A 26,086-nucleotide genomic window follows, 5' to 3' on the forward strand; every position below is an offset into this window, starting at 1 on the left:
GCTGTGTCTGAAATCTGATAAGAACTCAAGAGGGAGGGAACGCCGCTGCTTTCACAAGCGTTTGAAGTGTATAAGGAGAGACAGCGAGAAAGAGGTAAGAGAGCACCCTGGACATGATGGTACGGCTGATCCTGTGGGAATGTAAGCTTGTTATATCTATGTAACAATTGTTATTATCTACCATTACTTCTACACAATCTGATTTTATTTGTTCTATACTACTATTGCTCAAATAAACTTACTTTCTTACCTGGAACCGTGATGTACTGAATCAAAGTTTATGTGTGGTTCTTTATGTAGGGGATAAGCTCCTGGGTTCAAGCCTCCAGGTATAATACCAGTAATTGTGTGTGTTTATATGAGATTAGCCCCCCAGGTCAGAGCCCCTGGGCAGGATACCAGTGTGCACAGTCTGAATCCGTAACAAATACCTGCCTTGGCCACAGACTCAGTTGGCAAGAACTGGGGCATCCTTCTCCCTGGGGGATAAAGCTCAATGTGATCTTCAGCCAGCTAATAATTCTATCTGAAGCAGAAATTCTGGCCTGCATAGGGGTTATGCCAAAACTTGGAGGTTTCAGAAGAACTCTGCTTAACAAAGGTGGACCTTGCTTATAGAGTTGGAGCTCCTGAAGACACTGGGGAAATAAGGTAGGGTTGTAAGGGGCCTCCTGAAGGATGTGACGTGACCAGACAGGGAGAGGAGGGATATCAGAGCGAATTGGTAAGGTCAATATTCAGTGTCACTTAGCTGGCTAAATGATGCCATATGAATATAAGCCAGCAGCACCACTTCACCCGCTATTTATCCGGCTAAATAGCTGGCGAAGTGAGAAGCAGGATGCGGCATTCCATGGCCAAGCCACTTAGCCAGCTATCGTAGCTGGATAAACACCATATTGGGTGTTATTAGCCGGATAAGTACAGGACAGCAATTTGTCTGTCCTACAGTTAACCCGATAAACTAAACTTATCGGGCTGAGTAAAGTCAGTGGCACAGTTGCGGAACTGAATATCTTTGCCAACGTAGCCAGCTAAATTTATCCGGCTAACTTGTTCACCCTGACAGCAGCTGAATATCGGCCTCCTCAGCTTATACTGCTGTTTTAAGTACAAAAAAACTAGAGCATATTGCAGTTCACTGTTCCAGTAACCAAACACCGCAAGTAGGGCAATGCAATTAAATGTTTTGGGCTATATTAATGTTAATTTGTGAATATAATAGGGATTATAGGAAATCCCAACCATTTATAAAAAAAAATATTATATATATATATATATATATATATATATATATATATTAAACTGTAAATGGAAATATGAAAACTGCACTAAAACTCAGGTGTCACAGTCAGGTTGCTTTCTGGTCCATCAACTTTGGATGCAGGGCCTGCCTTTCTGTTTTAAGAGCTGCCGTTACAATAACTCCTGCGACACAAAGTACAGCAAACAAGGAACCCACCTCCCCCACATCGTTTTAATTACAAAGACTCACACGGATTCAAATTGGGGGAAACAATTTATTTTATGCCAGAAAACAAAAAGTATTACTAGTAACAGAAAATATATTTTAAATAATTCAGCCAGCAGAAAGAACAGGTACAATCTCTGGAAGCCATCACCTCATTCCAGTTTAAAAAATATTCTGAAAAATAACATAACTGGTTTTGATAGCTCCTCTTGCTTAATCATTTTGACTCCAAATAAAAAAGCATGCACTGATTGGCATAAAAAAAAGTGTGGGCTGAAGGCCGGTTCAATTGTAGCTAACATGGCCTGCATTCAAATATTCCTCCTCAGGCTGGCAGAAGTCGCACTCACAGTCCCCTGGGGTGTAGGGAGGAGCGCGAGCCAGATAAACAAAACAAAAACGTGTTGGTCCAGTCCTGGCACAACCCTGTATTCCAAGATACAAGAAAACAAGGTTTCAACTTAAAAATGTAAACAGGACCTATGGGTAATACTAAAGGAATTTAAAGCAGGTCATAGCTGAATGATCAGGATTATTCTGCTGCTTTTAAACATTTACTACGGACACTCAATTTTTCTTGTTTAGGGTCCGTGCAAATGTGCGAGACTTACTAGACTACAGTCATCACATTACAAGATTTCTCATGGTCTTGTCTAGAATTTGAATGGTGTGGAAAACACAGTACAGCCCTCTGAGCACCGTGGCATAGATTCTGTCTGATCTCTTCCGCCAGTAAGACGTGACAGCAAATAAAGGGGTGCGGAAGATCAAACAGTAGCCTCCACCGACGTAAAGCCCTTTATCCTGCCTATGTGGAACCCCGACTTACGGTTCTACTGGCCGAGAATCACTTTTACACAGCTGTCACTGCACAGTGCCACCCCCTGGCTGAGTTTGGGGAGGGATATGACATAGGGGAAAAAATCCATGGGGAGCAACGAAAGGCAGCTCGTGACACCAGATTTGAGCCCTGGGTCCAGTGTGAAACGAATCTCTGTCCGCTGTATGCTGCTCACATTAATATTCTCACCAGCTTTACTTCCAATTACCTCTCTACATGGTTGTAAAAGAACACTTTAAAATTTTGAAAATACAAATAAAAACCGGTGCCAACACCCGCCAGTCCTTCAAACCAAAACGGTCTCCTGCTGATATCACAATTCCATTGAATGCATAGAAATTAGTGCTCTGATGTTACTGGACATTAGGAAAGTTCCCCTTAAAAAACAAAACAAAAAAAAAACCCCACAGCAAATGCAGCCCCTTTTAAACATTTCCGAGCACCTCAAAGCACTTAGGCGAGAGGTATACTTTGAAGTCTACATTGCACAAAGTGATCATCTGAGGATCACTTAAGCAAAAGACGAGCTGTATTATAAAAAAAAAACAAAAAAAAACTTTTCCTGCAGGCTTCGTTCTCCGCTGTCGCCTCAGCAGACCAAACATTTGCAAAGCCCAATGACCTGAGAAGAGCTCACGTTCCCCCAGCAACTGTGCAGGAATCAAGATGTCTATGTGGGACTAAACATGCTCCCAACAGGAACCGAAACACTGGATGTTACAAGGTGGAAATTAACCAATTCCCTTTTCCCTGCTACCTACGTGGGCGCCCTTTTCAATTCAGCATTCAGGGACAACGCCACTCATCCCACTCCAGCTGAGTAATTGATTAACAACATCTAAAATGAAACTTTGACTGACATAATCGTCCATTATGGACAACTGAGTGGCTGGCAGCCGTTAGCAGCGCACTAAAAATCAACAGCAGGCCTTATCTGACTCCCAGGTGCCAATCTGCCTCGCAGGCCCCATTCCACTCAAACCCAAATAGGCTTTTATTTCTAGTAAAGCACGTCGTCTCTCTTGTACTGCTGCTGATTTCATAAACTAACTAAAATCTGGCCTGGCTGCATGTAAGACATGACTCAGTGAGTTTCAGGCCCTTACAGGAGCCTCTCACAAAGACCAGGGATGCACGACCGCGCGCAAAAATAAAATTAGACTAAAATGTTTAAAAATCAAAGACCATAGGGAACGAACCACCCTCTCCAAAACAATTCTGGTTATAAAGGAAAAACAAAATGGAAGATTATATATATACAGAAAACTTCCATTCATTTTCTGATTTGTGCCTACTGCAAACACTTTCTCTCAAGTTCCGTGTTCTTCTGTTACTACACTTCGCCATCAGTGCAGTGCGATCTCTACATGAACTGAAAGACCCACAGTAAAAAAAAAGTGTGTATATATATATAAAATTAGATATAAACATATATATACACAAATATTTATGCCAACTTCTCTATACCTACACCTTTTAAAAAAAACAAAAAGTAATTTCCAATTTTGTACTGCTGTTTTCCCACCAAAAAACACAGGGCATTGATAAATCTGAAGAAACCTTTCTGCTGAAGGGAAAAAAAAAAAAAAGGTTGACAAATCCTGCCAAAAAAAAAATCTGCAGTCACAGGCTCCACAGACTTTGGTGATCTCTCAGACTGTGGGGGGAAGATGTGAACTGCTAATGGCCCAGAGGCTTCACGTGCCGAAAGGAAGCCTGGCTAAAGCACCACTGCGCTGAGCTCATGGCCCCGACAGTGCCATCAACCCACCTCTTGGTGGCAAATGTCTCGGTGCTTCTTGCACTGGCACGATTTGCAGAAACGTTCTGCACAAGTCTCAGGCCAGGCAAGCTAATGTAACTCTCCAAATGAAGCTATGCCGTTGCTGTGTTAGTCCACTTAAATATATGTGGAAAGACAGGCCAGCTGCAAGCTGGGGAGGATACCTCTGTATTGGGCTCACAGAGTATTTCCTGTGAATGGCTTGCACGACAGTGAAAAACAGGTCTGTATTCACTAATCTGATGGAGTGCAACTTGCTAGTTACCAAGTCCATGAGTCCATTATAAAAAGGTACCATCTGCTACTTGCTCGTCTATCCTTTGTTTTTACAGACTTGGACTCAAGAGTCCTGAATCGCTCCCCTTCCCTAACCTTTATCCTAAAACTATTAGAAGCATATAAAATATTATACAACTGGCAACAGAAAAGGCACTAGAACGGGCTCACTACTGTTAGCATAACTCAAAGTGACTGCTAAGCTCCAACCAGAGTTCAGCTGCCAAAAAGAAAGAGCATAAACAAGAATTTCCTTCCAAAAGAAAAAACAGCCCTGGAATGTAACATTTCGTGAAATGCAGTTGTTATACAGACCCCCATCTCCTCTCCGATATGCTGATGCCGGCAGCTCTGCAAACACTGCTTGGTAGCTGTCTGTCTGTCTGAAGGCACCATAACTTCAAATCAGGCCCAAACAGTGGGCGGGAGAGGGAGAACAAGGTCCTCAAGGTCCTACAAGTTACATTATCAAAGATAACTAGAAGCCGATAAGGTTCAGGTCCTTTTCAAGCATGTAATGTGGGGGAGGGGGGGGGGGGAAACCCTAAAAAAATCCACACATATGAAAGGTTTTCACACCTTTCCTTTTTTTTTAAAGATCAATTCACTTTGCAGTTAATTCTATTGCTCACACCAGTTGATGACCAGGAAATATTTTAAGATCATCATTTTGTAGCACTTTGAGCTTTTACTACGATTAATTAATTAGCCTCTCCTAAGATGATCAGAAACACTTAATTATACCTTTGCGGGTTAACAAAAAATTCTGATGTGGATAACAAAAGGTCAACATAAAACCTGGAATGGCTCATCTGCTACGCAGTGGGAGGCTTACAGTACTCCTGCCTATTCACTTGCAAACGTTTTTGTTATGGATGGCAAGCTGATGAAAAAAGAAAAACACAGTGACAAAGCCCCTTCATGATGCTGACTACTATAAACAGGAGTATGAAGAGAAAACAGCTGTTTTTAACTAACTACTAGGGCTCGCTAAATAGTTCTGGCTCACATTTACAGTGCAATTTTCTGTTACACTGCACCAGAAAATGTTTGTCCTGGTATATACACTAGCTAAAGAAACCCATTTTTTCCTACGCATCTTTTCACGTGGCCAAATTAATCTGCTTTTCATTAAAGATTCTTCAGAGGAGGCGCACTACTCTCATTTGGACTCTAGGGAGACACAATTTACTGACTTCTAAAATGTATCAGGCGTTAGACATGGCCAATGCCAATATACAAAATAGGCATGGTAACAGAAATGGCAACCACTTTCCAAATTAGTCAACCTTGCGGTTGCCAATCACTGGTCTGAATTTCTGCTACTAGCCTATGGGCCAATGGTTTTCATGTTAATTCATCTAGTTGCTAAATTCTACCCTTTGCCATTTGACCATTACACTACAGAAAGATTCCTGTCACTGGGGAATTGAGAAATAGCCATCTTTCCATTAAAATATAATAAAACAAAAACTTTCTGCCTTAAAATTAAGAATAATCTCAAAAGGCATTTAGAATAATGATTGATCCCTGGTCTGTAACTGTTCAATTTGTCCAATTAAGTGTAGCCGTTGCTTCATAATTGCAGAGTTTAAGTCCCATAGAAACTCCGTCAGCTTCCCCTTTAGGAGAGTTTCTACGGGTACAAACGCCAAAATCTGCTGCGGAGATTCCGAGTCAAGCAAACTGCTCATCAGTTTCTCAGTGTTATGCAAGTATTCACAAACAGGACTAGGAGGGCACCGATAACCACTACACAGCAGAACAGCATTATTTCCTAATGGCCGAGAGGATGTTGGACAAGCAAATGTGATGAATCTGAAGCAATGGTGTAGAACAAACAGTAGTCCTGCAGTGAAACGAGTGAAACAAGACATAATGGGCAGAACCAAGGCATCCCCCGACTGCAGTTGTGCCAATGAATGTAGAATCCAGTTCAGAAACTGTTGTTGATATCGTGGTTCTCCATCATGAAGCAGTGAATACCTAAAAGCACAAGGTGTAGTTGACTGTAGTAGAGTCACCTCCATGTTGGTTTGGCTTATGAGTCTGTACAGAGATGGACTACCCACCACAAGACATTTAACTTGATTTTTACATGTATCCGTTTTCACAGTCTGATGACACTTTGCAAGGTTCAACAATTCACTCAGTATCAAGTCATCTGTTAAAACATGGCAGGAATGGCAAGGCTGCTGGACAGAATCAGGACTGGGACCAGTTTTTGGCCGACTAACTGAAGAATTCTCAATGGCTTCATTAAGGTTCTTCAACAGCTCGCCATCACAAAACAAGGAGCACTTGACTTCTGGCAGTTTCTTCCCCTCCAAGATGTACCACTCATCGCATTCAAGATGATGGGAAAGTCCTTCTAAGATGCAACCTTTCCTCATGTTACCAAGAACGTGTTCTTCAGCCCAAGGAGTAAAATAGCCTTTCATGACCTTATCTTCCCATGATAGGGTTTCCATATATTTTCTTTCATTATATGTATCACTGCGTTTGTTTCTGTTTCCAAACCATTGAGCATTCATACTGCACCCTGCATGACATTTTTTGACAAGCCAGTCCTTCCTACAGATGTATTTCATGTCTAACTTTTGTAAGAAGTAGGCAACCGCATAATCCCTTAACGTATTCAACCTCGTACGGTCGTCTTCCGTCATATGCTCAAATAAGCGGAGGTTGTCCTTGATTGTTTCTATCTGATGCTTATGAAAGAAGGAACAGCACTGCTTATGTACCCTGAGAAACGATTTTGGAATTGCATGATGTGGAAATAGAGCCTTGTCAGTTATTTCACTCCCGAAGTTCTGAACCATCTTGGCCAATACAGAATGGACAGCATCCCTGCCTGCATATTCAAGACAAACCACATAGACTTCAGAGTTCCCAGATTTGCTAGTGCCGGGTTTAAAGACATGAACATCCTTAAAACAGCAGTTTAGCAAGAAGAGCAGGTTGACAGAAGAGTGTTCATATAAAGTGAACATCTTCAAGACAAAAGAACCCCCTTTGCCAAGGATCATTAAAGCAGTGATGGTTTCGCAGTAGTGTAAAGGAGCAACGAGTGCTTCTTGCTCTCCAGGGTTCCACTGGCAATCAAAGCTCCCATCTGCTGTGACCAAATGAACACTGGTCATAGGACTTATGAACTGTTGCAATCCTGTTAGATATTTCAGCGTCATGATATCACCTGTATTTTCTGGGCCAAAGTACCACCAGGACAATGTGTTTGCAATAAATCGATCATCCATTATCATGAAAAGGGTGTCATTGGCTTCATGATATGGGTTGAGGGTATTGGCTACCCAATTCCAGTCCAAGTGAGGGGCATGCTGGGATTTCAAATAATGATTAAGGCTAGCTATGAAAGCACCAGGGGCCTCGCAGAGATGTACAGAGTTCAGCTCTCGATTCCACAGAGCTTCCTTAGGAAGAAGAGGAAAGCAGCACACAATTTCATGGAATTTGCACCAGGCTTGGGTGCACAGTTCTGCGTTGACAGTCCTTTTCACTTCTGGAATGACCTTCCCGGCTTTGTTGGTGAAGGAGGTGTGGCGATGCCATTCATCAAGCTTCTTATCGCTCAGCAAGTTCTTGGTTTTGTTCAGAGACTCTTTTAAATCAAGAAGTGCATCAAATTCCTTGTGATCAGTGGTGAATGCGTCAGTGCTTTCCGGGAGCTGCCACAATTGGTGCTGCGGTTTTCGGTATGAAAACTTCTTCTCAAAGAGACTGCTAACTTCGGCAAGCACATCGGGGCTGAACACTTCCATGCTTGTGGTCTGCTCGACATGAGGCCTTTTACATTTATTCATTTACGAAGTTAAGTGTAACACCAATCTAGGGGGGGAAAGAAAAACAAAACAAGAACTGAGTAGTTACATTTAAATAGAATCACCTATCCCAACAGCATGAAATCAGTATATCCAGTTTAAAGAAATACTCAGCCCACAACTAGGACAAATGTAGCCATTATTATACATTTTGTTTTTTTAAATAGTCCCTGGGGCAAAATAAGTGGTATTTTAAAAAGCATTTCAGATGCTCTATCCAATACTGAGAGGATAAACTGGAGAACAACTTTCCAGACCATTGTAAGAAAACCTGTGCAAGTCCCACTCTAAAGAAGGAATACAGCAAAAATAAATGAACAATGACCCAACAGAGGGGCAGAGTGTGGGAAGATGGTGCACTTCATTTATTCCTAAATATAGGCAAGTAATGCACAACAGAGGAAACCGGGCTCAATTATTTCAAATTCAGGCTTTAGAAACTTTTTCACAAGATAGATATGTCGATCTTGTTGAATTAAAAACAATTGTCTCACAAAAAAAAAAAAGTGGCTAGACTGGCTCTGGAGTGCAGGAAACTGGCGTTTGATCCTCCTTTCGGATGAGGCCAGCTGGGGCTGGCCACACCGTGGAGTTGGCGCAAGAGGAGGGAGGCTCCGACAGCTCTCTTGCCTGGTTCTGCCCAGTCTTTCTTCAGAGACAGGAGTGGCTCCAGAGGACTGAAGAGGAGTGGACATTACCCTTGGCAAAAGCGAGAGCAGCGAGGTGGCTAGTGACCGCAAGCCAGATACCCTGACCCCAGTGGGGTGTAAATTAACGGAGTCACTGCTAACGCAAAAGAAGGCAGCCTACTTCGAATCCAGCAGATTACAGGATCCAAGGCCGTATCATTTTACCAGATGGAAATCATGTTAAACAGAATCAATTTCTTTGACTGGATGAGCAATGAATTAGATGCATGACATGCAAAATGGAACTTACTCCAAGGAAATCGGGCATCCTCGGTGGAGTGCATCAGCAATCTGTTCTAGGGCCCATTCTGTCCAATATTTTCATAAATGAGATTGCAGAAGGGTTAATATAAAATATATGTAATTATTTTGAAGATGATACGAAGATCTGCAACAGGATGGACATGCTAGCTGGAGGAGAAAAATAGGGAGTGATCTAAGAATCCTTTAGAGCTGGACAAGATTTTGGTAACTGAAATTAAAAAAAAAAAAAAAGGGGGGGAATCAAGTATTTGGGTTACAGAAATCCAAGAGCGCATTACACAGAGGTGGTGTGTAGGCGTGCACCAACAAGAAAAGGGATCTCAAGAGTGAATATATTTAATGAGCTCAAGGTAGCAAAACAGTGCAATAAGGGAGTCTACAGCCAGAGGATTGCTAGGGTGTTTAGGGAGAGATATAACCAGTATACAAAAAAGATAATATCTTTGTGAGAGATCACCTGGAGTTTTACGTCCAATTCTGGATGCCAAGAGGCAGTCCAGAAATGGTCTACCAAAATAAGTCTTAGGTGAAACTTAAAAACCTATTTATTTTATTTATTAAAAAAAATCCCCACATATTCCACTCAAATCCACAGTTCATGGCAGATATGTATACCATAGAGGAGAGGGGGAAAACTGAAAGCTCCTTTTGGCACAATTGAGAAATTACTACTTACCTGATAATTTACTTTTCTCTAGTGAAGACAGGTTAATCTTCGACCAGTGGGTTATGCACCTCCACCAGCAGATGGAGACGGAGCAAAGCTGACATCAAAGTATATATACCCTTGCAGTGACATCAGCCTGTCAGTATTCTCCGACTCCAGCAGATGGTGGACGTGCATCTCCCTACTGGGGACTGCTTGTTTAAAAAAAAAAGAAAAGAAGGAGAAAGAGAAGGATTAATCACATACTGCTTCTCCTGAGGTGATACCTTGTGATCCCTCCCTCAGTTGAGTTCTCCTGAGGTGATACAGTCCTCACAATATAACAGTGTTGAGAGCCCCTTCTGTAACCACAAGGGCAGCAGAGGAATTTCGATGTCCCTTATGCGGATGATGAGATAAAGGCTTGTCTGTCTATTGTTTTCTTATTGCACTTGATCTCCTTGCTTCTTTGCGATTAAAGATCAGCAATGCTTGCCCCTTTATTGAATACTGACATAGTGGAGGAAGCAAAACAGAATCAGTCATCTTTTCTGTGAAGACATATTTCCTTATGTTACTCTTAACTCTTGGACCCTTAAATAGGGAGCACTTCTTTTAGACCTTCTTACTACTGAAGGTTATTTACTTCTTGTGCGCTGTTTAATTTTGAGATATTTAAATGGTTTTATGTTGTGAGGACTATACATGCAACTGATGTGCCCTATACATACAACATAATCCTGACTGCAGATATTGGGATGCTGGAATAATGTGAAGTTATAAATATAGCTTGTGTGTACTAATGTAAGGGGGTGACCCCTTTTGGCCCCTTACAAATATTAATCTGTGGCTTCAGTTGGTCCCAGTGCCCTCAGGTGGTGGCAGAGGTATCACTAGGCCTTACCCTAAAGTGATATCAATACAGAGCCAGTGTTTTAGGGAGATGTACCTGCTCCTACGTTATGCTGGGAGGAGTAACAAGAGATCCCAAGAACCGCAGCTCTGTTTGGGTGCTCTCTCATCACAGAATGCTGCCAGTAGGCCTTAAGCCTTCCATAGGGATGGTTGGAAGGGAGAAAGTGTTCCAGCTTAGGGAGAGTTGGCTGGGCCTCACTAAGAGGAAGGTGTCCAGGAGAGAAGCCTTGGGACTTGCGAGAGTTTTAAAGGAAAAATTGTTCCTGAAGAAAATCAGAGTCCGAGGAGTCTGGAGAAGAAAAGGATTCCTTAGAACCTGTGGGATGAGTGCACTGGGAGGTTTCAGGAGTAAGCCTGTTTGGAAACATTCACAATCAAGAAAATCTTCCAAAGCTCACCAAGAGATGATAAAAGAGAAGAACATCAAGGAAAAGAGATTTCAGCTACCTAAAAGATAATGAGAGGACCCAGGGTGGAATGGTACCAGCCCTAAGATCTTAAGTGTTTGGAGGAAGAGTGTGAACATAGACTGAACCATTTGGAATTTTTGTTACATCTTTGGACTCTGTTGCTGTTGGTGCACTATCAATTCCTGTATCCTGTTGGATTTTGTTTTCCTACCACCAGTCTTTTTTTGTTTTCAGTGAGGTCTTTAATTTCAACACCACCTGTGGGAGTGAAGAGTGGTTTGTGATGTGCTTGGACTGGTGTGCAGGAAAGCCACAGAATGCTCAAAACCCTAATGGCCTTAAAAAGATTTAACTTTTTCCCCCTATGTGAGAATCCCAGGAGATCATGGGGCTTTGCATGGTGCATGGTCCATGGTGTCCCCCCCCCCCCCCTTCATTCTCAAGCTGACCAGGAAGTACATAAAAATAGCACCCGAGATGGGGCTCACAGTTTGTTTGTTTTTTGGAGGGGGGGGGAGTGACCCCCCTCCCCCAACCTGGGGAAAACACCTCCAAGATTTGAGACTTTTGCCAAAGGCTGTCCCACTGAACCCAAGATGGCCACCGTCCCTGTCCGAGGAGCTGGTGAGGTGAAGAAGGAGCCTCCTGCTACTCACCCACAGGCGAGTCCCTGGAACCTGTCACCTGGAGAGGCCCTGGGCTGATCGGACATCCAGCCAGGAGAGCCGAGGCCTGCAGCCAGGCGAGACGCCGGGGACGGGAGTTTATCCAGCCTGCCCCGCCTGGGCACAGAACTCCCGCAGCAAGCCAGGAGCCTGAGAAGCAGAGCCCCTCCTGGCAATAAGGCAGAAGGGCGAGAGTGGAGAAACCGCTGCGGCGCAGAGCTGTCCCGCCGGCCCTCCCGGGAGAGAGAAGCGGGGCGCACGCCTGCATGGGAGAGCCGGGGGCTGCAGAGCAGGGCCCTTTCTCCCACCCACGACCTGCCCGGCTGCTGGGGAGCCGGGCCCCAGGTTAGTCGGGCCGCCCAGAGAGAGCGTGCAGCGTTTGTGTGCCCAGGCCGGGGCTTTGCCCGAGCCCTGCAGCGTTTCGGCCAGCGGAAGGGAGTTGGGCCCGGCCGCAGGGCCCCTCTTGTTGCCTGGGGGGGGTTCCGTTTCACGGTTGTGGGGAAGGGAGGTCGGCAAAAGAATGAAGGGGGCCCGGGATGTCAGCAAGCCTGAGGGAGGCAGCGACTGCTAGGGACGCCCTGCGTGTCCGAGCCAGCGGGGGGGGAGCTTACCTGCACAGCGGGACCGGAGATCCGGGGGGGTGCTGGAACCCCCCTGAGGCCGCCCCTTCCTCACGGAGGCGCGCCCGCAAGCAAAGCAGCAAAAGAGACAGTGTAGGAGAAGGGAGGCTGCTGGGTCCTAGTGCCTGTCAACGCTTTACTGTTTTCTTTTTTTGGAGGAGGAGGAATCCAGAAGTATTTATTTATGATTTATATTTATAAAACTGCCCCTCCAGCAAGGGTTCTGATTGAGTACAGAACATGCAACAGAAAAAACAAACAAACCCCTCATAGAACAGCCATTGTCAGTCATAAAAAAAATAAATAAATAAAAACACACTATTTCATAAACCCAGCCCCATGAAGTAATCATATTAAAAGCAGCAATCATAAATGCAGCAAAATAACCTTAGCGAAACAGAAAATAAACATCCACAGAGCGAAGATTTATTTATTTATTTATTTAGAGATTTTTTTTTTTATATACCGCGGCACGTTAATAACATCACTTCGGTTTACAATAAACAATAAATCAGCAACATTGATCATTTGTGCAGCAAATTCCAAAGTAAAGACCCAATACAAGAGAAGGTGCTCTTAGTTTCGTTAAGTCTCACCATCTGCAGGGAGTTTTAATAGAATTTCCTATGAAGAAAGCAATACTGTTTTAGGTGATCTAGCAAGTCCCAGGGCCTTGGTCAGGCAAGGATTTGAAAGTGTAAATCAGAATTTTGAACTATATTCTGAACAGAATAGGTATCCAATGCAGAGTATAAATTAATCTCTGGAGAGATAAGGTTGAAGATTCCAAAAAGTATGCAACTGAGCAAAACAATATACTACAACAGAAGAGATCTGTGACTGAAAGGTGAGTTCAGAATCTAAGATATCTCCCACAACATGAACTTCTTCCTTTTTTTTAATTGTATTTTCATTGATGTCATCATTGTACAAATATTCAGTCAGAAATACAGAATATTTATACACCACAAAAGAAACTCGAGTGCATCTTTTTTAATCACTTAATGAAACATGAAATTCTAAATACTACCAGTCTAGTCTAAGCACAAAACAAGACAACCAATCACACCACACATACCTAATAAGCCATGTCCTTTTTTTCCCTTGGACTCCTTATATCATAGAGGTACATATTTATAAAAAGCCTTCCAGACTATTTGACAATCTCTGGTTAAAGGTTTTTGTGCCAACTTAGCATCTGATTGTATCAGAGATTTTGAGTCCAGAATTTGAGAAAACCATAAATTCAGCGGAGGAGCTTCAATTTATATGTAGAATTTCAGTATACCCAATCTAACCATTTAATAAAGCACTTTATATAAACTGCAAATAGCCTTTAGATAGGTCCATTGCCCAATCCATAGAACCCAATAATAAACATTCTCCAGTGATCCGCGGTTTAAGCACACAAACGTTCTATAGCCGATAATATTACTTCCCAATAATTGTAGAGTTTCATACAAGTCAAAAAAACTATGAGTAAAAGTATCTTTAACAATATGGCATTTTACACACTCATCTGAGATTTTTAGTCCCATTTTTGAAAAATTTGGTAGCATCATAACTTCTATGTAAAATCATAAACTGCATTTCTCTTAAATTGAGAAGCAAGATACAGAATTTAAAGCTTTGAATAAACCTTCCCAGTCTACCTCCAAAACTTCTGAGCCCAATTCCATAGACTATTGTGACACTGGTACAGACGATGTCCTATCACAGAATTTTTCAGATCTCATTTTATGCCACGTAGCCAGTTTGCTAACCTCAGAACCAGTCCCTAGAATCAAATTTGCCAGGGGGTCCGGACCAAGACTGGAAGGACTATACTGTATGACTTCCAATGAATAATGTCAGGCTATAAATGAGTATAAAATGTGTATTAAGAAGATTAAAGGCTTTCCTCAATTGTTTAAATTAAAATGCTGTATTTAGTGCTGTACAATACAGATGGGATAACCTCTTAATTCCCCAATTATACCAAAAATGGAAAATATTATTGGGTATTCCAGGAGAGAAATTAGGATTCCCCACCAGAAGTAATAATTCAGAGTTTTGCCAAGAAACTCCACACCAGCGACAGATATATTGCTATGCCGTTTCATTGCAATTAATAATGGATATTTCTCACGATACACAGGTAAATGATGATTCAGTGTAAGAAGGGCTCCCCATGGAGAAAGAGGTTGGATGGTTGTGGCTACCAATTGGGAGTGCAGAATTTAGTAGAAATTTGTTTTATTGTATTAAAATGTTTACAGAAGTCATACAAAATCACTGCAGTCTTCCATACAGTAAATATCATCAACATGTACTTGTACAATTAAATGACATCCTCCCTCCTCCCTCTTCCCTCCCCCCCCCCCCCCCCCCCCGCACGCCCATCCTCCCATCCCCAACCAGACCTGCCCTCCCCATGTTGTATTCAAAAAGTAGTGGATAAGCATTTACCCTGGTAGAATCTTCCTATACATAGCACATTCCAAATATGGGAACTATACAGTCTGGAAACTCCTATAATGAAAAGCCATTAAAAGCTGACTTCTAATTTTATGTGGTAAGTGAAAAATATAGGGAAGCCAAATGTCCAATATCAATTCCTTTCTCTTAGGATGCGGGAGTGCAGAATTTAAATTCAGCTATAAGCCACATCCAACCAAAGCAAAACTGATAGGCAGCATTATATGACCTGAAATTGGTTATACCCCCCTCTTTGAGATTTCTTGTAACAAAGTAGCATGGCTGATACGAACTTATTTATGTTTCCATAGAAATTAGATAATAAACACCTCAGTTTCATATTATCTTAACACAATAACCAACAGAGCATTTGGAGTCAATATAATAATTTTGGTAACAAAATCATTTTGAATAGCGCACTCCTACCAAATAATGATAGTATGTGTAATGCCGTCACCTTACTGTTATCCAAGGGGGGGGGGGAAATGTTATTTGAGCCAAAGCTGGGAATAGTTTCAGCACTCACACAAGAGCTGGTAGCTGGAAGCTGGCTCATCATCCTAAAGGCGGGTTTTGGCCTTTGAGAATACCTCAGGGGCCCCAAACTGTGAAAAGGAAGAGCTACAGAGTGAGGCTGAGAGTCCTGTGTGTACCTTACAAAAACTGAATTTCCCTGATCCGATGCCATTCCAGATTTTCCAGAAGACTCTCAGCATTTGGGACACTGACTGGATGTCATTTCAGGAGACTGCAGCCTAGTCCAGAGTAGGTGCTTCTGCCATGGTCTAAAGCTGTTCTGGTTTGTGAATGGAACTCTTTGTTTCAGTGTTTGTTCTGTGTTCTGGTTTGTTTGGGGGTTTTTTTCTTGTAGGTGCTGTTTATTCCTGAGTGTACTTCCTGTTTTCCCTTGCTGATTGGTTTCAGGAAGCCTCAGATGGAGAAATTCCTGAGGGGACTTTATCCTCCACCACCTGCTTGACGGTCAAGATGAGTTCCTTTCTTTAGAAGGCAATGTTTGATTTTTGCCCAACAAAATGTTTGTTGTTATGATTGAAAGGTTCAATTTTTGACTCCTGTTTGGAGAGCGTTATTCCACAAGTCCTGTGAGCCACACACCCAGATGCTCTTTAGTGGACTGGGGGCCGAAAGCAGTCGTCTTTTTAGAGAGCAATGGTTTCTTCCACACTGTCCTTCCCATGAACACCATCCACATGCAGCGTGTTTCCTGACGGCTGATGCATGAACCCTCAAATCAGCCACAGTGAGAAGGGGCTGCAGATCTGCAGATGTCAGTTTGCAGTTCTTTGTGACGTCGTGGATGATTTTCCGGTTTGCCCTTGGCAGGACAACTACTTCTGAGTGGATTCACTGTAGTCTTCAGCTTTTTCCATTTGTAGACTGACAGTAGATGGATGAAGCCCCAAATGTTTAGAAGTGGTCTTGTAACCCTGTCCAGACAGATGAGCATCAACTACTCGTTTTCACAGGGCCTCTGAAATTTCTTTTGACTGTGGCATGATGAGTTCCCACTGACCTTTTATGGTGAAGACCAAACTCAAAACCTTTTGGACCTTTATATAGGACAGGATACCTACACTCAGTCATGCGGACACACTCTGCAGGGTGGTTTACATGTTACCCAATTAATTAAGCACCTGATTCTAAATAGCCGACTAGAAGTTCACATAATATTTCACACACACTGATTTTGAGTTAGTTTTAATGTTCCTACTTTGTACATTATTGTGCCTCACAAAACATGGAATTGTTGAATTTATACCCTTTTCTTATTGCATAAGAAAACTCGTGTTTCAGTTAAGCAAGAGCATCGTGGTAAGAACTGTTAATTCTCATTATTGGGGTTCGCGCACTTTTTCATGCACAGCAAGTACCTTCATAAACACACAAAATCACATGTATGGCAGTTATAATATGCAATATTTTGTTTTGTTTTTGGTCTGTCTTCATATGTCCTGTGCACCACATCGAACTTTGGATATTGTGATTTATAAATAAAGTACCATAAATAAGTTCCATGCCACTTTGCTAGAAATATTTATCTTCAAGCTTTGGGGGAAAGTGTCACGTTGCCCCCATGGCTGAAAAGCCCGGAGGCTCCAGCTTTGAAAGTGAAAGCACCCTCAGACTTTACTTTGAAATTTAGCTGCAGGCGCTGCCCGTACTTCTTCACGGAAAATAGCATCTGAAGGGTTGAAAATTTCCCTCTGTAAAACCTCCCCCCCTATTGTGGGAGGGGCCACAAAAATAACTCCACCTCTCAGCCCTGTGTTTAGCGACAGACACATGTAATGCGCCCACACAACTAAAGGGTCTCCCAGGGATGGGGAGGAGAGGTTGGAGCAGAGAATAAAGCAATAAGTGATAACATAAAACCCACCTTATGTAGCTACAGCAAGAATTGCATATAAAATCAGTGCATGCACAGTTGCACAGCGCATTAGGATTCTTATATTCTATAGCAAACGCAGAGAAATGGCATTATAATAAAAAAAAGAAAGATGTTATTAACATGGAAAAGTGGGGAAAATCAGGTTGCCAGATATAAAAGAAAAATCACTAGCCCTTCTCTGTACCTCAGTTCAGTTAACTTACAAAATACTTCAAACTCCCACCTAAATTCTGGCCAGAATAATAATATAAGTTCTCGGTTAAGTCTCATGTGAGTTCTGCTTTCCTTTTCGTTAGGTAAGCTGCTCCACTTTGTGCTTGATGAAGCCGATGCAAATTCTTGAAACCCTGAGCTCAGTTCAGCTGCAGTGTCCACTTGCTTCAGGATATTGGAAGTCCCGGGTCTCACAAAAAAAAAATATATAAATTCCCTCTCTATATAAAATCCTGAATTTCCCTGCAGCTAAGTCAGCCTGATATGGAATGTATGCAAATACTATTCTAAATACTGTTCTTCTAGCTGTAAATGAAACAAAAGGTCAGAAAATTCTTGGAACTCACACTTTTCCTTCACTACAAAATAAAAAAAAAGTCACTGCTTCTCGGCACTGCTATATATTTACAACTTTATAGACTTTGGCTAGGAGGAACACTCCCCTCTGTCTGCAAATGCCTTCTCTGTTGTGGTAACAGCCATATGGCTGGGGGAGGAACCTCAGCTCTTTGCTATGTCCTTCTATCCTTTCCTCGTTCTGCCTGTTTGACGATACACAAAAGATAGCCTTTCTTTTATATCTAATTTTAAAAAGTTCATTAGCAATCGAACCCTTGCTCCTCATTGGCTCTGCTCTGGGATTACATTAGGTCCATTCAACTCAAAATTTTCCTTCTGCCAAATTATCCAGTTAACTTAAGTAATTGTAGCCAGGGCCACTTGGTGTCACTACAGTCCAAGGGATACCACCACTGGCTTCTAGCCATGTCACACCACCCATCCCCCCCCTTTTTTTTTTTTGTAGTAAACCAGAGGGAAATTTAACACTTTTTTATAACTCTTTATTTCAGCAAGTTTTGTTACAAATAAAAAAGGAAGGTGACAAACAACCCCCCTCCCCCCCCAGAACAACCATAAAAGCTCCCCCCATGGAGGGGACCACAAGTTAGATAGCAGGTATCTCAGCCCATGTTAACGTCACAAAAATAACAAGATAAGCCACGACATCACATCCAACCACCATATCCCGCCATCTGCAATTATCCTGAATGACTACGTCAGTACTCCCAGTAGGGGGACCAAATGTTGTCATATAACAGCATATTTCATTTTAGCCGATGGGTCAGCCTCTCCACCAATGCAATTTCGTGCACTTGACTCCGCCAACGACTCAGCGTTGGAGCAGCTTTCCACATTAAGGCTATCTTGTATTATCCAGTGTGAATTAATTGATTTGCCAGGATTCTTTGCTCAGTAGTGAAATTATGCTTCCCCCAGAAACCCAGTAGACATAATTCGGGCTTGAGGACTAATTCCTGCCCCAAATTGAAATAACATTCTGGATGGCCTCAACTATCTGTTGAAGAACTTTCCAATGTTATGCTTTCTGACTTGTAATGTCTCTCAAGTTAATGCACATCTTTCTTCCTTAGTGATTGCAAATAGATCCTCTGTTGAAGAACAGAGTAAGAAAATTGCTGAGTTGGAAACTTTTGTATGTACAATGATGCCTAAGGTTCAATTATTGCAGAATGCTGAAAACAGGCATATTAAAGATAGTTTGGTACTGCATAGTGAGATTGAAAACATTGAAAATTTAATGAGATCAAAAAATTTACGCTTGGCGAATTTTCCATACACACGGTTTTTATCTGCTTTTAAAATGTTTAAGAAATTTCTTACAGAAATACTAGCATAAAATGATGATAACATTCCTGGTATTTCAACATTTTTTTTATTTTTCTAGGCAGATTAGTGATGGTGGTGAGTTGCAGAAAGAACATGAAGAGGTAACATCTAGTCCAGGAATATCTACTTTTTTAGAGGAGTCAATTGATGTAATAAACAAGAGGGCTACACATTTTGTATCCTTTTGTTTGGAACAGGATAAAGAAACAATATTTGAGAAATTCTTTAGGAACACAGATGCCTTATTTTGTGGTCAGAAAATATTTTTTTTCCCGATGTCTCCAGATCCACACAGGCTCATAGGAGGCATTTTCTATCCCTGAAAAGTAGGGTTTTGTCTATTGGGGGTGCTTTCTTTTTGAAATGTCCTTGCAAATGTTTTATTACTTTTCAGGCAAAGAAATTTATTTTCACTGACCCTTTGCATCTTGAGATATTTTTACTTGATAAAACTATCCCAAGAGAGAGCTCTTCTGTAGTAACATAAAGAATTAGGACCTTTAGTTTTGAATTTGACTTCTCTCCCTTCATATTTCAATCTCTCCCCTATATTATTGGGGGAGAGATTGTAGTCAAATTTTGCTAAAGTTTATTATTGTGATTATTTTCCTTTGTACTCATACTTTGTTGCTTCTTTTTATGTTGTATAATTGAGAATTCAATAAAGAAAACATTATTAAAAAAAAAAAAAAGTGCCTGAAAAGACTTAAGCTGAGCACTGTCATCTTCCCATAATTGCCCCAAACATTTTAGGCCCAGTTTCCGCCACCTGGCGGGATCTCGATAGATGTTGCCAGTCTAAGATCCCGCGTAGGTGGGTAAGAGCCAATAAACCCTGCGCTGGCCACTTCAGTGTTTTACTCAGAGCTTTCCAGATTTTCAATGTGTTTGTAATGTGAGGGCTAGCACCACTGGCTTTCTTAGCTCTCATGAGCAAGTCAGGCTGCAGGAGCAGCATTGGCAAGTCCACATCCCCCACCAGTTGACGTTCGATCATGCGCCAGGGTACAGTGTAACCAAACCATAGCCCTCACTAACCCGCAGGTCCAATGGTAACTTTGTAAAGCCGGGAGAGCCATTCCGCCCTCCTCCTCCTGTAGTCTTGACCTGGTTGGTTAGAAATTGTGTGGGTTGGAAGGAGAATCTCATAAAGCAGTAGGTTCAAAATCCATCGGCATTGCCTTGGATCCCCGGCGTAATGAGGTGGAGCAGGCAAATGTAATGATGGAGACAGTGTACCATGCCACACAACAAATATATCAATGATCTATCGACACCAAGTAGCTAAAAATGGGGAGTTATAGACAAACTGTTCTTCAAACCTTGACATGTATAAACATGCTATATCAGGGGCCATAGTGGCCCCTATTGCTGTCCCATGTATCCATTGAAAAAAATCTTCCTTGAACAAAAAATATTTCTGGGTCAAGGCTGTAGATGCTAATTGCATGAGGAAAGCCGACATAACCCATTTATCAATCCTTCCCTCTAGAACATCTATCTTATGAATTGTGGCCTCTTGTGGGATATAGGTGTCATAGTGGATAACACATTGAAATCATTGGTTCAGTGTGCTGCGGCAGTCAAAAAAGCAAACAGTATGTTGGGAATTATTAGAAAGGGAATGGCGAATAAAACGGAAAATGTCATAATGCCTCTGTATCGCTCCATGGTGAGCCCGCACCTTGAATACTGTGTACAATTCTGGTTGCTGCATCTCAAAAAATATGTAGTTGTGATGGAGAAGGTACAGAGAAGGGTGACCAAAATGATAAAGGGAATGGAACAACTCCCCTATGAGGAAAGGCTGAAGAGGTTAGGACTTTTCAGCTTGGAGAAGAGAAGGCTGAGGGGGGATATGATAGAGGTGTTTAAAATCATGAGAGGTCTAGAACGGGTTAATGTGAATCCGTTATTTACTCTTTCAGATAATAGAAAGACTAGGGGGCACTCCATGAAGTTAGCCTGTGGCACATTTAAAACTAATTGGAGAAAGTTCTTTTTCATTCAACTCACAATTAAACTCTGTAATTTGTTTCCAGAGGATGTGGTTAGTGCAGTTAGTGTAGCTGTGTTTAAAAAAGGATTGGATAAGTTCTTGGAGGAGGAGAAGTCCATTACCTGCTATTAATTAAGTTGACTTAGAAAATAGCCACTGCTATTACTAGCATCAATAGCATGGGATAGACTTAGTTTTTGCGTACTTGCCAGGTTCTTGTGGCTTGGATTGGCCACTGCTGGAAACAAGGGCTTGATGGACCCTTGGTCTGACCCAGTATGGCACGTTCTTATGTTCTTATTGGAGTATAATGATTTAATATCCATTGATATGAGTAGAGAGGGATCTGCTATCTCTGGTAACGTACTGATCACCTCAGTAAAATGGGAAGAATCCCTAATATATGATCGTGCTTGTGGAACAAAAGTTTGTAAGAAATGGTCTACGAACACCAATAAAGGTTCCAGCACTGACCCAATCCCGGAAACAGTCTCCCAGGAGGGGAGACTAATGATTTATGCGCTTTAGGAAGTACATAAAACACAGGAATTCTTGGATTTTGTTGTACCAAAAACGCTGCCTCTTTATCAGTGATCCAACCCACACTCAGATACCAAACCAGAAATTTGTTCAACCAAAGGTAAAGTAGGTTCAGCAGACAAGCTACAATAAAATGTTTTAGCAGATAATCAGATATTTACTTCTCATTAAGCATAACCTCTCCACCGAAGTCATCAGGGACAGGAAATCCTGCCTAATCTCTCTGCCATTAAGAAAGAGCTTCACCTGAACAAAAACTCTTACCCTTCCTTCACCCCCCCAAGTTGTAGATATCTTGCAATGCCTCAGGCTTGATGAGCCCCTCGCTTATTTTTGGCCGTCCCCATCTTACCAACCCTTCTTTCTCCCACCTCTTGAAGCAATGTTTAGATTTGTAATGCCATGAATTGTATGTGTTCAAGGTGTAAATCGCCTTGATGATCTTGCAATCAGAAGACGGAAAATAAAATCTTTTACGTAAATAATCCTGATACCAACAACAGATAATATCTGTTCAGGGATATTCCTGTCAATTCTCTTTTTACTTCTATGGTTTAGCCAGTTTCCTCTCAGATTTGTAGTATTGCTTTAATAAACGGATGTGCATTATCTCCAGCTTTCCTCTCTTGGTAGCCAAAAATTTTGGAACTCCCTTCCAACGAAGCTCAGAATTCAAGAAAACCTAAAAACCTTCAAAAAGGAATTTGAAACTTGGTTGTTCAGCAAAGCATACCAACTCTCTCAATGAACAACAAATTCATCTTCGCCCTCCAATCCAACCTCATCACATCTATGCTTTCATATATAAGAAATAATACATAAACTGATCCTATCATTACTCATGTTATCTCTCATGTTTAATAACAGTTGTACTCTGCAACCCTTGTTTTAACCCTTTATCCCTGTAACCTTATTTTGTGAACCGTTATGATGGCGTTATTCTGACGTTCCAAATAACGGTATATAAAACTCTCTACATAAATAAATAAAGTAAATAAATAAATCATATGGGGTACCTAGGAGACATAACTTACAGGAACCTTATTCTTTTCTAATTGCTCAGTTTTCGCCCATTCTTTTCTTATGTTCTGGTACCAGTCCACTATGTTCTTAACTTAACTCGCATTATGATGCCATGTCACATTTAGTACCTCCAGTCCACCATCCACACTAGCATTCAGTGGAGTGTTTTTTGAGATTCTTGGTGGTTTTCTTTTTTCAAATGAGTGCAAATATTTTTTCTGTCTGTATTTTGATCAAAAGGGGGGTTTTTTTTGGCTTAAACATTGGTAAGGTATGAAAAAGATAACCCAACCTGGGTAATACATTAATTCTAACTGCCTGCATCTTTCCCAGCCAGGAAATATTTAGCCTGTTTCAAACGTCACACTCTCTCCCTCCATTTTTCAGTAGATGAGCACAATTTGCCTCATACAGTTGCTTCTCAGTTCTACTGATTTTGCACTCTGCTTGTCCCCAGGAAATTGGAAGCTTTCTGCAAGAGAGTCCTGATCCTGCTCAGAAAGGCTCATATTGAAAGCCTCAGTTTGTCTCTCATATGTTTATGTGCACAAAAGATAGGCATTCAGAGGGACAGAGATGGGATTTGCAGGCACACTTTAGAGTTCAAAAAGTATGCGTGGAAATTGACACACACAAGTTGCGTGCTACAGAGGCGGCTCAAGGCAATCTGCCGCCTGAAGTGAGGTATGAGATGGCTCATCCCTTGCCCCACTTCCTTGTACCACTCCACCCCCCCCCCCCCACACACACACACCTCATCCCCTGTCCCTCCTCCTTTCAGCTGCCGCCAACCTGGCCTCCGGCGGCAGCTGAAGGGAGGAGGGACAGGGGATGACCACGGGCTGCCAGCCTGATTTCTGGTGGCAGCCCGTGGCAGCGATCCTCCTCCCTTCAGCCACTGCCGGCCTGGACTCTGCCAGCGGCGCACGACAGGGTCCATTCTCCCTTCAGTTGCTGCCAGCCTGGCCGGCAGTGGCGGTCTATAGCAGCGATCCTCCTCCCTTCTGCCACCGTCGGCCTGGCCTTCACCAGCAGTGCGCAACAGCGTCCATCTTTCCTTCAGTTGTCGCCGGCCTGGCCTCCAGCGGTGGCGGTCTGTAGCAGCGATCCTCCTCCCTTCAGCCACCGCCGGACTGGCCTCCACCGGCAGCCCGCAGCAGCGACCCTCCTCTCTTCTGCCCGCGCAGGGTTGACAGCTGCGGCAGGGGCAGGCAGTGTGAGGCGGAGGCCACAGCAGCATTCTGAGAGGGGCATTTTTTGCCACCTCAAAATTCTGCCGCCTGAAGCAGCCGCCTCACCCTGCCTCATTATAGAACCACCCCTAGCATGCTGCACCAAGCAGGTGTAACTTTGGGCATGCTTTTTCAGAAGTAAGCTTATGCGCATAAATTTAGTTTCAGAACTGGCGTAAGTTATGCATGTTGGAAATGGATAAGTTATGTGGTTCTTATAAAATTACCTTCCAAGAGGGTAATTGTCAAAGGGACTCCTTCGCTTGCAGAAATGGCCCTTTAGAACAGTGATTTTTCCACCTTTTTTCCATCATGACACACCTGACAGACGATGCACATTGCACATTACATTTAACAGCTATGCTAAAATAAAAATCCTAGATATTTTATTGTTGAAAATGATGCAGGAGAAATACAACATCTTCTTTAATTTCAATAGTTGCTTATAAAATATCATGATTAAATGTCATTTTTTCACAAAATTGTAATCTCTGCTTACTGCATCAGTGAGAAACCTGGGACTGATCTGCATATGCAGTGCACAGCTTTTCGATAAAGACAAACTCTCCTGCATTTCACAGTCAGTCTCAGAAAGTTCTGACCTCTTCTGGAGTTTATACAGAGCAGAGTTAGGAAATTTCCCCTTTCAACTCTTCATACAAAAAATATATTCAAATTCGGATATCCCCTCAGTAACAGTACTTCAAAATCCCTTCCCTGTGAGCACTTTGTGAAATGACATGAAAACCTGCTAAAAAGATAATTTAGAAATTATATAGCATAACAGCCATACCATAAGAGCGCTAACACCCGGGACTTTAACAGAAACAACCTTACCTATGAGAAAGCAAGTCTGCAAATATACAACACAGAACACTTACTATTGGGAAAACAAAGCAAGCCAGACTGTTCTGGATCCCTACACAGAATCTGCATCCTAGTTAGCAGAATCCCTCACCTCTGTCAAACATGCAGAATGCAGACCGACTCTTACCTAATGCAGAATAAAAGACCATAAATTATAAACAAGCATACAGAGAAAAACTGAAACTCCAAGGGGGGGGGGGAGAGGGAGGGAGGTGCGGCGGGATGGCGGGGCAGGATACAGCATGCCTGCAACATTTCTGGCTTGGATTGGTGGTGGCAGCGATTGCCAGGGTTGAGGGAAAGGCAGCAACAGGAAGCGGTGATGAGGAATTTTAAGTGCCTGCTCCTTACTCTGCACCCTCCTCAAGCACGTGCGGCTGTTATAGAAAGCATGGGCTTGCTATCTCAGATTTTTTGTGACACCCCTTCCACCCCTGGGTGACACACCAGTGTGCCCTGACACACTGGTTGAGAACCATTGCCTTAGAAAATCGCATGACCGATATGTGCATAAAATTACACCCCTTGGGAGAGGCGTTCCAGGGAGTGAGGTGTAGACGGTGTTGAGACTTATGTGCACATTTAATTATTTACATTTGTGCATAGTTTCTAATTTACATTCGGCAAGGAGAAGGAGGTTGTGTGGGCCCGTACAGTCTGGATGTAGGAGGAGGTGCATCATCAGTGCCGGGTCAGGGGGATGTGGACAGAGAATAGGGAGAGAGAAAGGAAGGGGTCAGGAGGATGCTGGGCAGATGCTGGTGGGGTGGAGGTCAAGAGGATGCTGAGGGGGAGAGAGAGAGGAGGCGATTTTGTGTTTCTGGGCAGAGGGTGGGGATGAGAGAAAGGGGATCAGAGGGAAAGTTCACAACCCCACACCATTCCCAACTGGAGCTAGCTGCTCCAGATTGCAGCTAGCAGCAATCTGGAGCAGTTCTCAGCTCCAGATTGCTGCTCCGATCTCCTGCGCTGCCAGGAATGATGATGACAAGTGACACAGCATCCAAGAAAGCACCGGGCAAACCAAACAGAGGCTGGGGAATAAGAGGAAGTGCTTTGCCATCAGAGTCAAGGACACTTGCCACCCTAAGGAGCTGCACAGTCCTGGCTCCTGCTGCTGCCCCCAGACCCTGTTCCCTGCCAGATGGGAGCGCAGAGGGCTCTCTGTTGGATGTACCCCGGCCTTCCCTTTTCCCTTTTCCTCGTCCTTCCAGGAACACTTAACACAAAAGAAAAC

At 42.7% G+C, this 26,086-nt stretch overlaps 1 protein-coding gene across 3 annotated transcripts; it reads right to left on the reverse strand.

Annotated features, from left to right (window-relative positions):
- Positions 1-1,500: 1,500 nt before the first annotated feature.
- On the reverse strand, positions 1,501-12,517 carry CMTR2 (cap methyltransferase 2). Of its 3 annotated transcripts, XM_029612938.1 has the most exons (3): positions 11,791-12,388; positions 9,150-9,310; positions 1,501-8,217 (listed from the first exon to the last, which is right to left on the reverse strand). In XM_029612938.1, the coding sequence occupies exon 3, from the start codon at positions 8,190-8,192 to the stop codon at positions 5,883-5,885; it is 2,310 nt and encodes a 769-aa protein (XP_029468798.1). In that variant the 5' UTR covers positions 8,193-8,217; positions 9,150-9,310; positions 11,791-12,388; the 3' UTR covers positions 1,501-5,882. The 3 variants fall into 3 exon arrangements, with proteins under 3 accessions (XP_029468798.1, XP_029468797.1, XP_029468796.1); XM_029612937.1 differs by lacking the exons at positions 9,150-9,310; positions 11,791-12,388 and adding an exon at positions 12,411-12,517; XM_029612936.1 differs by lacking the exon at positions 9,150-9,310.
- Positions 12,518-26,086: the final 13,569 nt, after the last annotated feature.

Source organism: Rhinatrema bivittatum, chromosome 8 (assembly GCF_901001135.1).
Source record: "Rhinatrema bivittatum chromosome 8, aRhiBiv1.1, whole genome shotgun sequence".
Taxonomy (NCBI): domain Eukaryota; kingdom Metazoa; phylum Chordata; class Amphibia; order Gymnophiona; family Rhinatrematidae; genus Rhinatrema; species Rhinatrema bivittatum.

What these genes read in the sequence shown, in the direction of transcription:
- CMTR2 (XM_029612937.1), bottom strand. Translation starts at nt 8,192, where the DNA reads ATGAATAAATGTAAAAGGCCTCATGTCGAGCAGACCACAAGCATGGAA.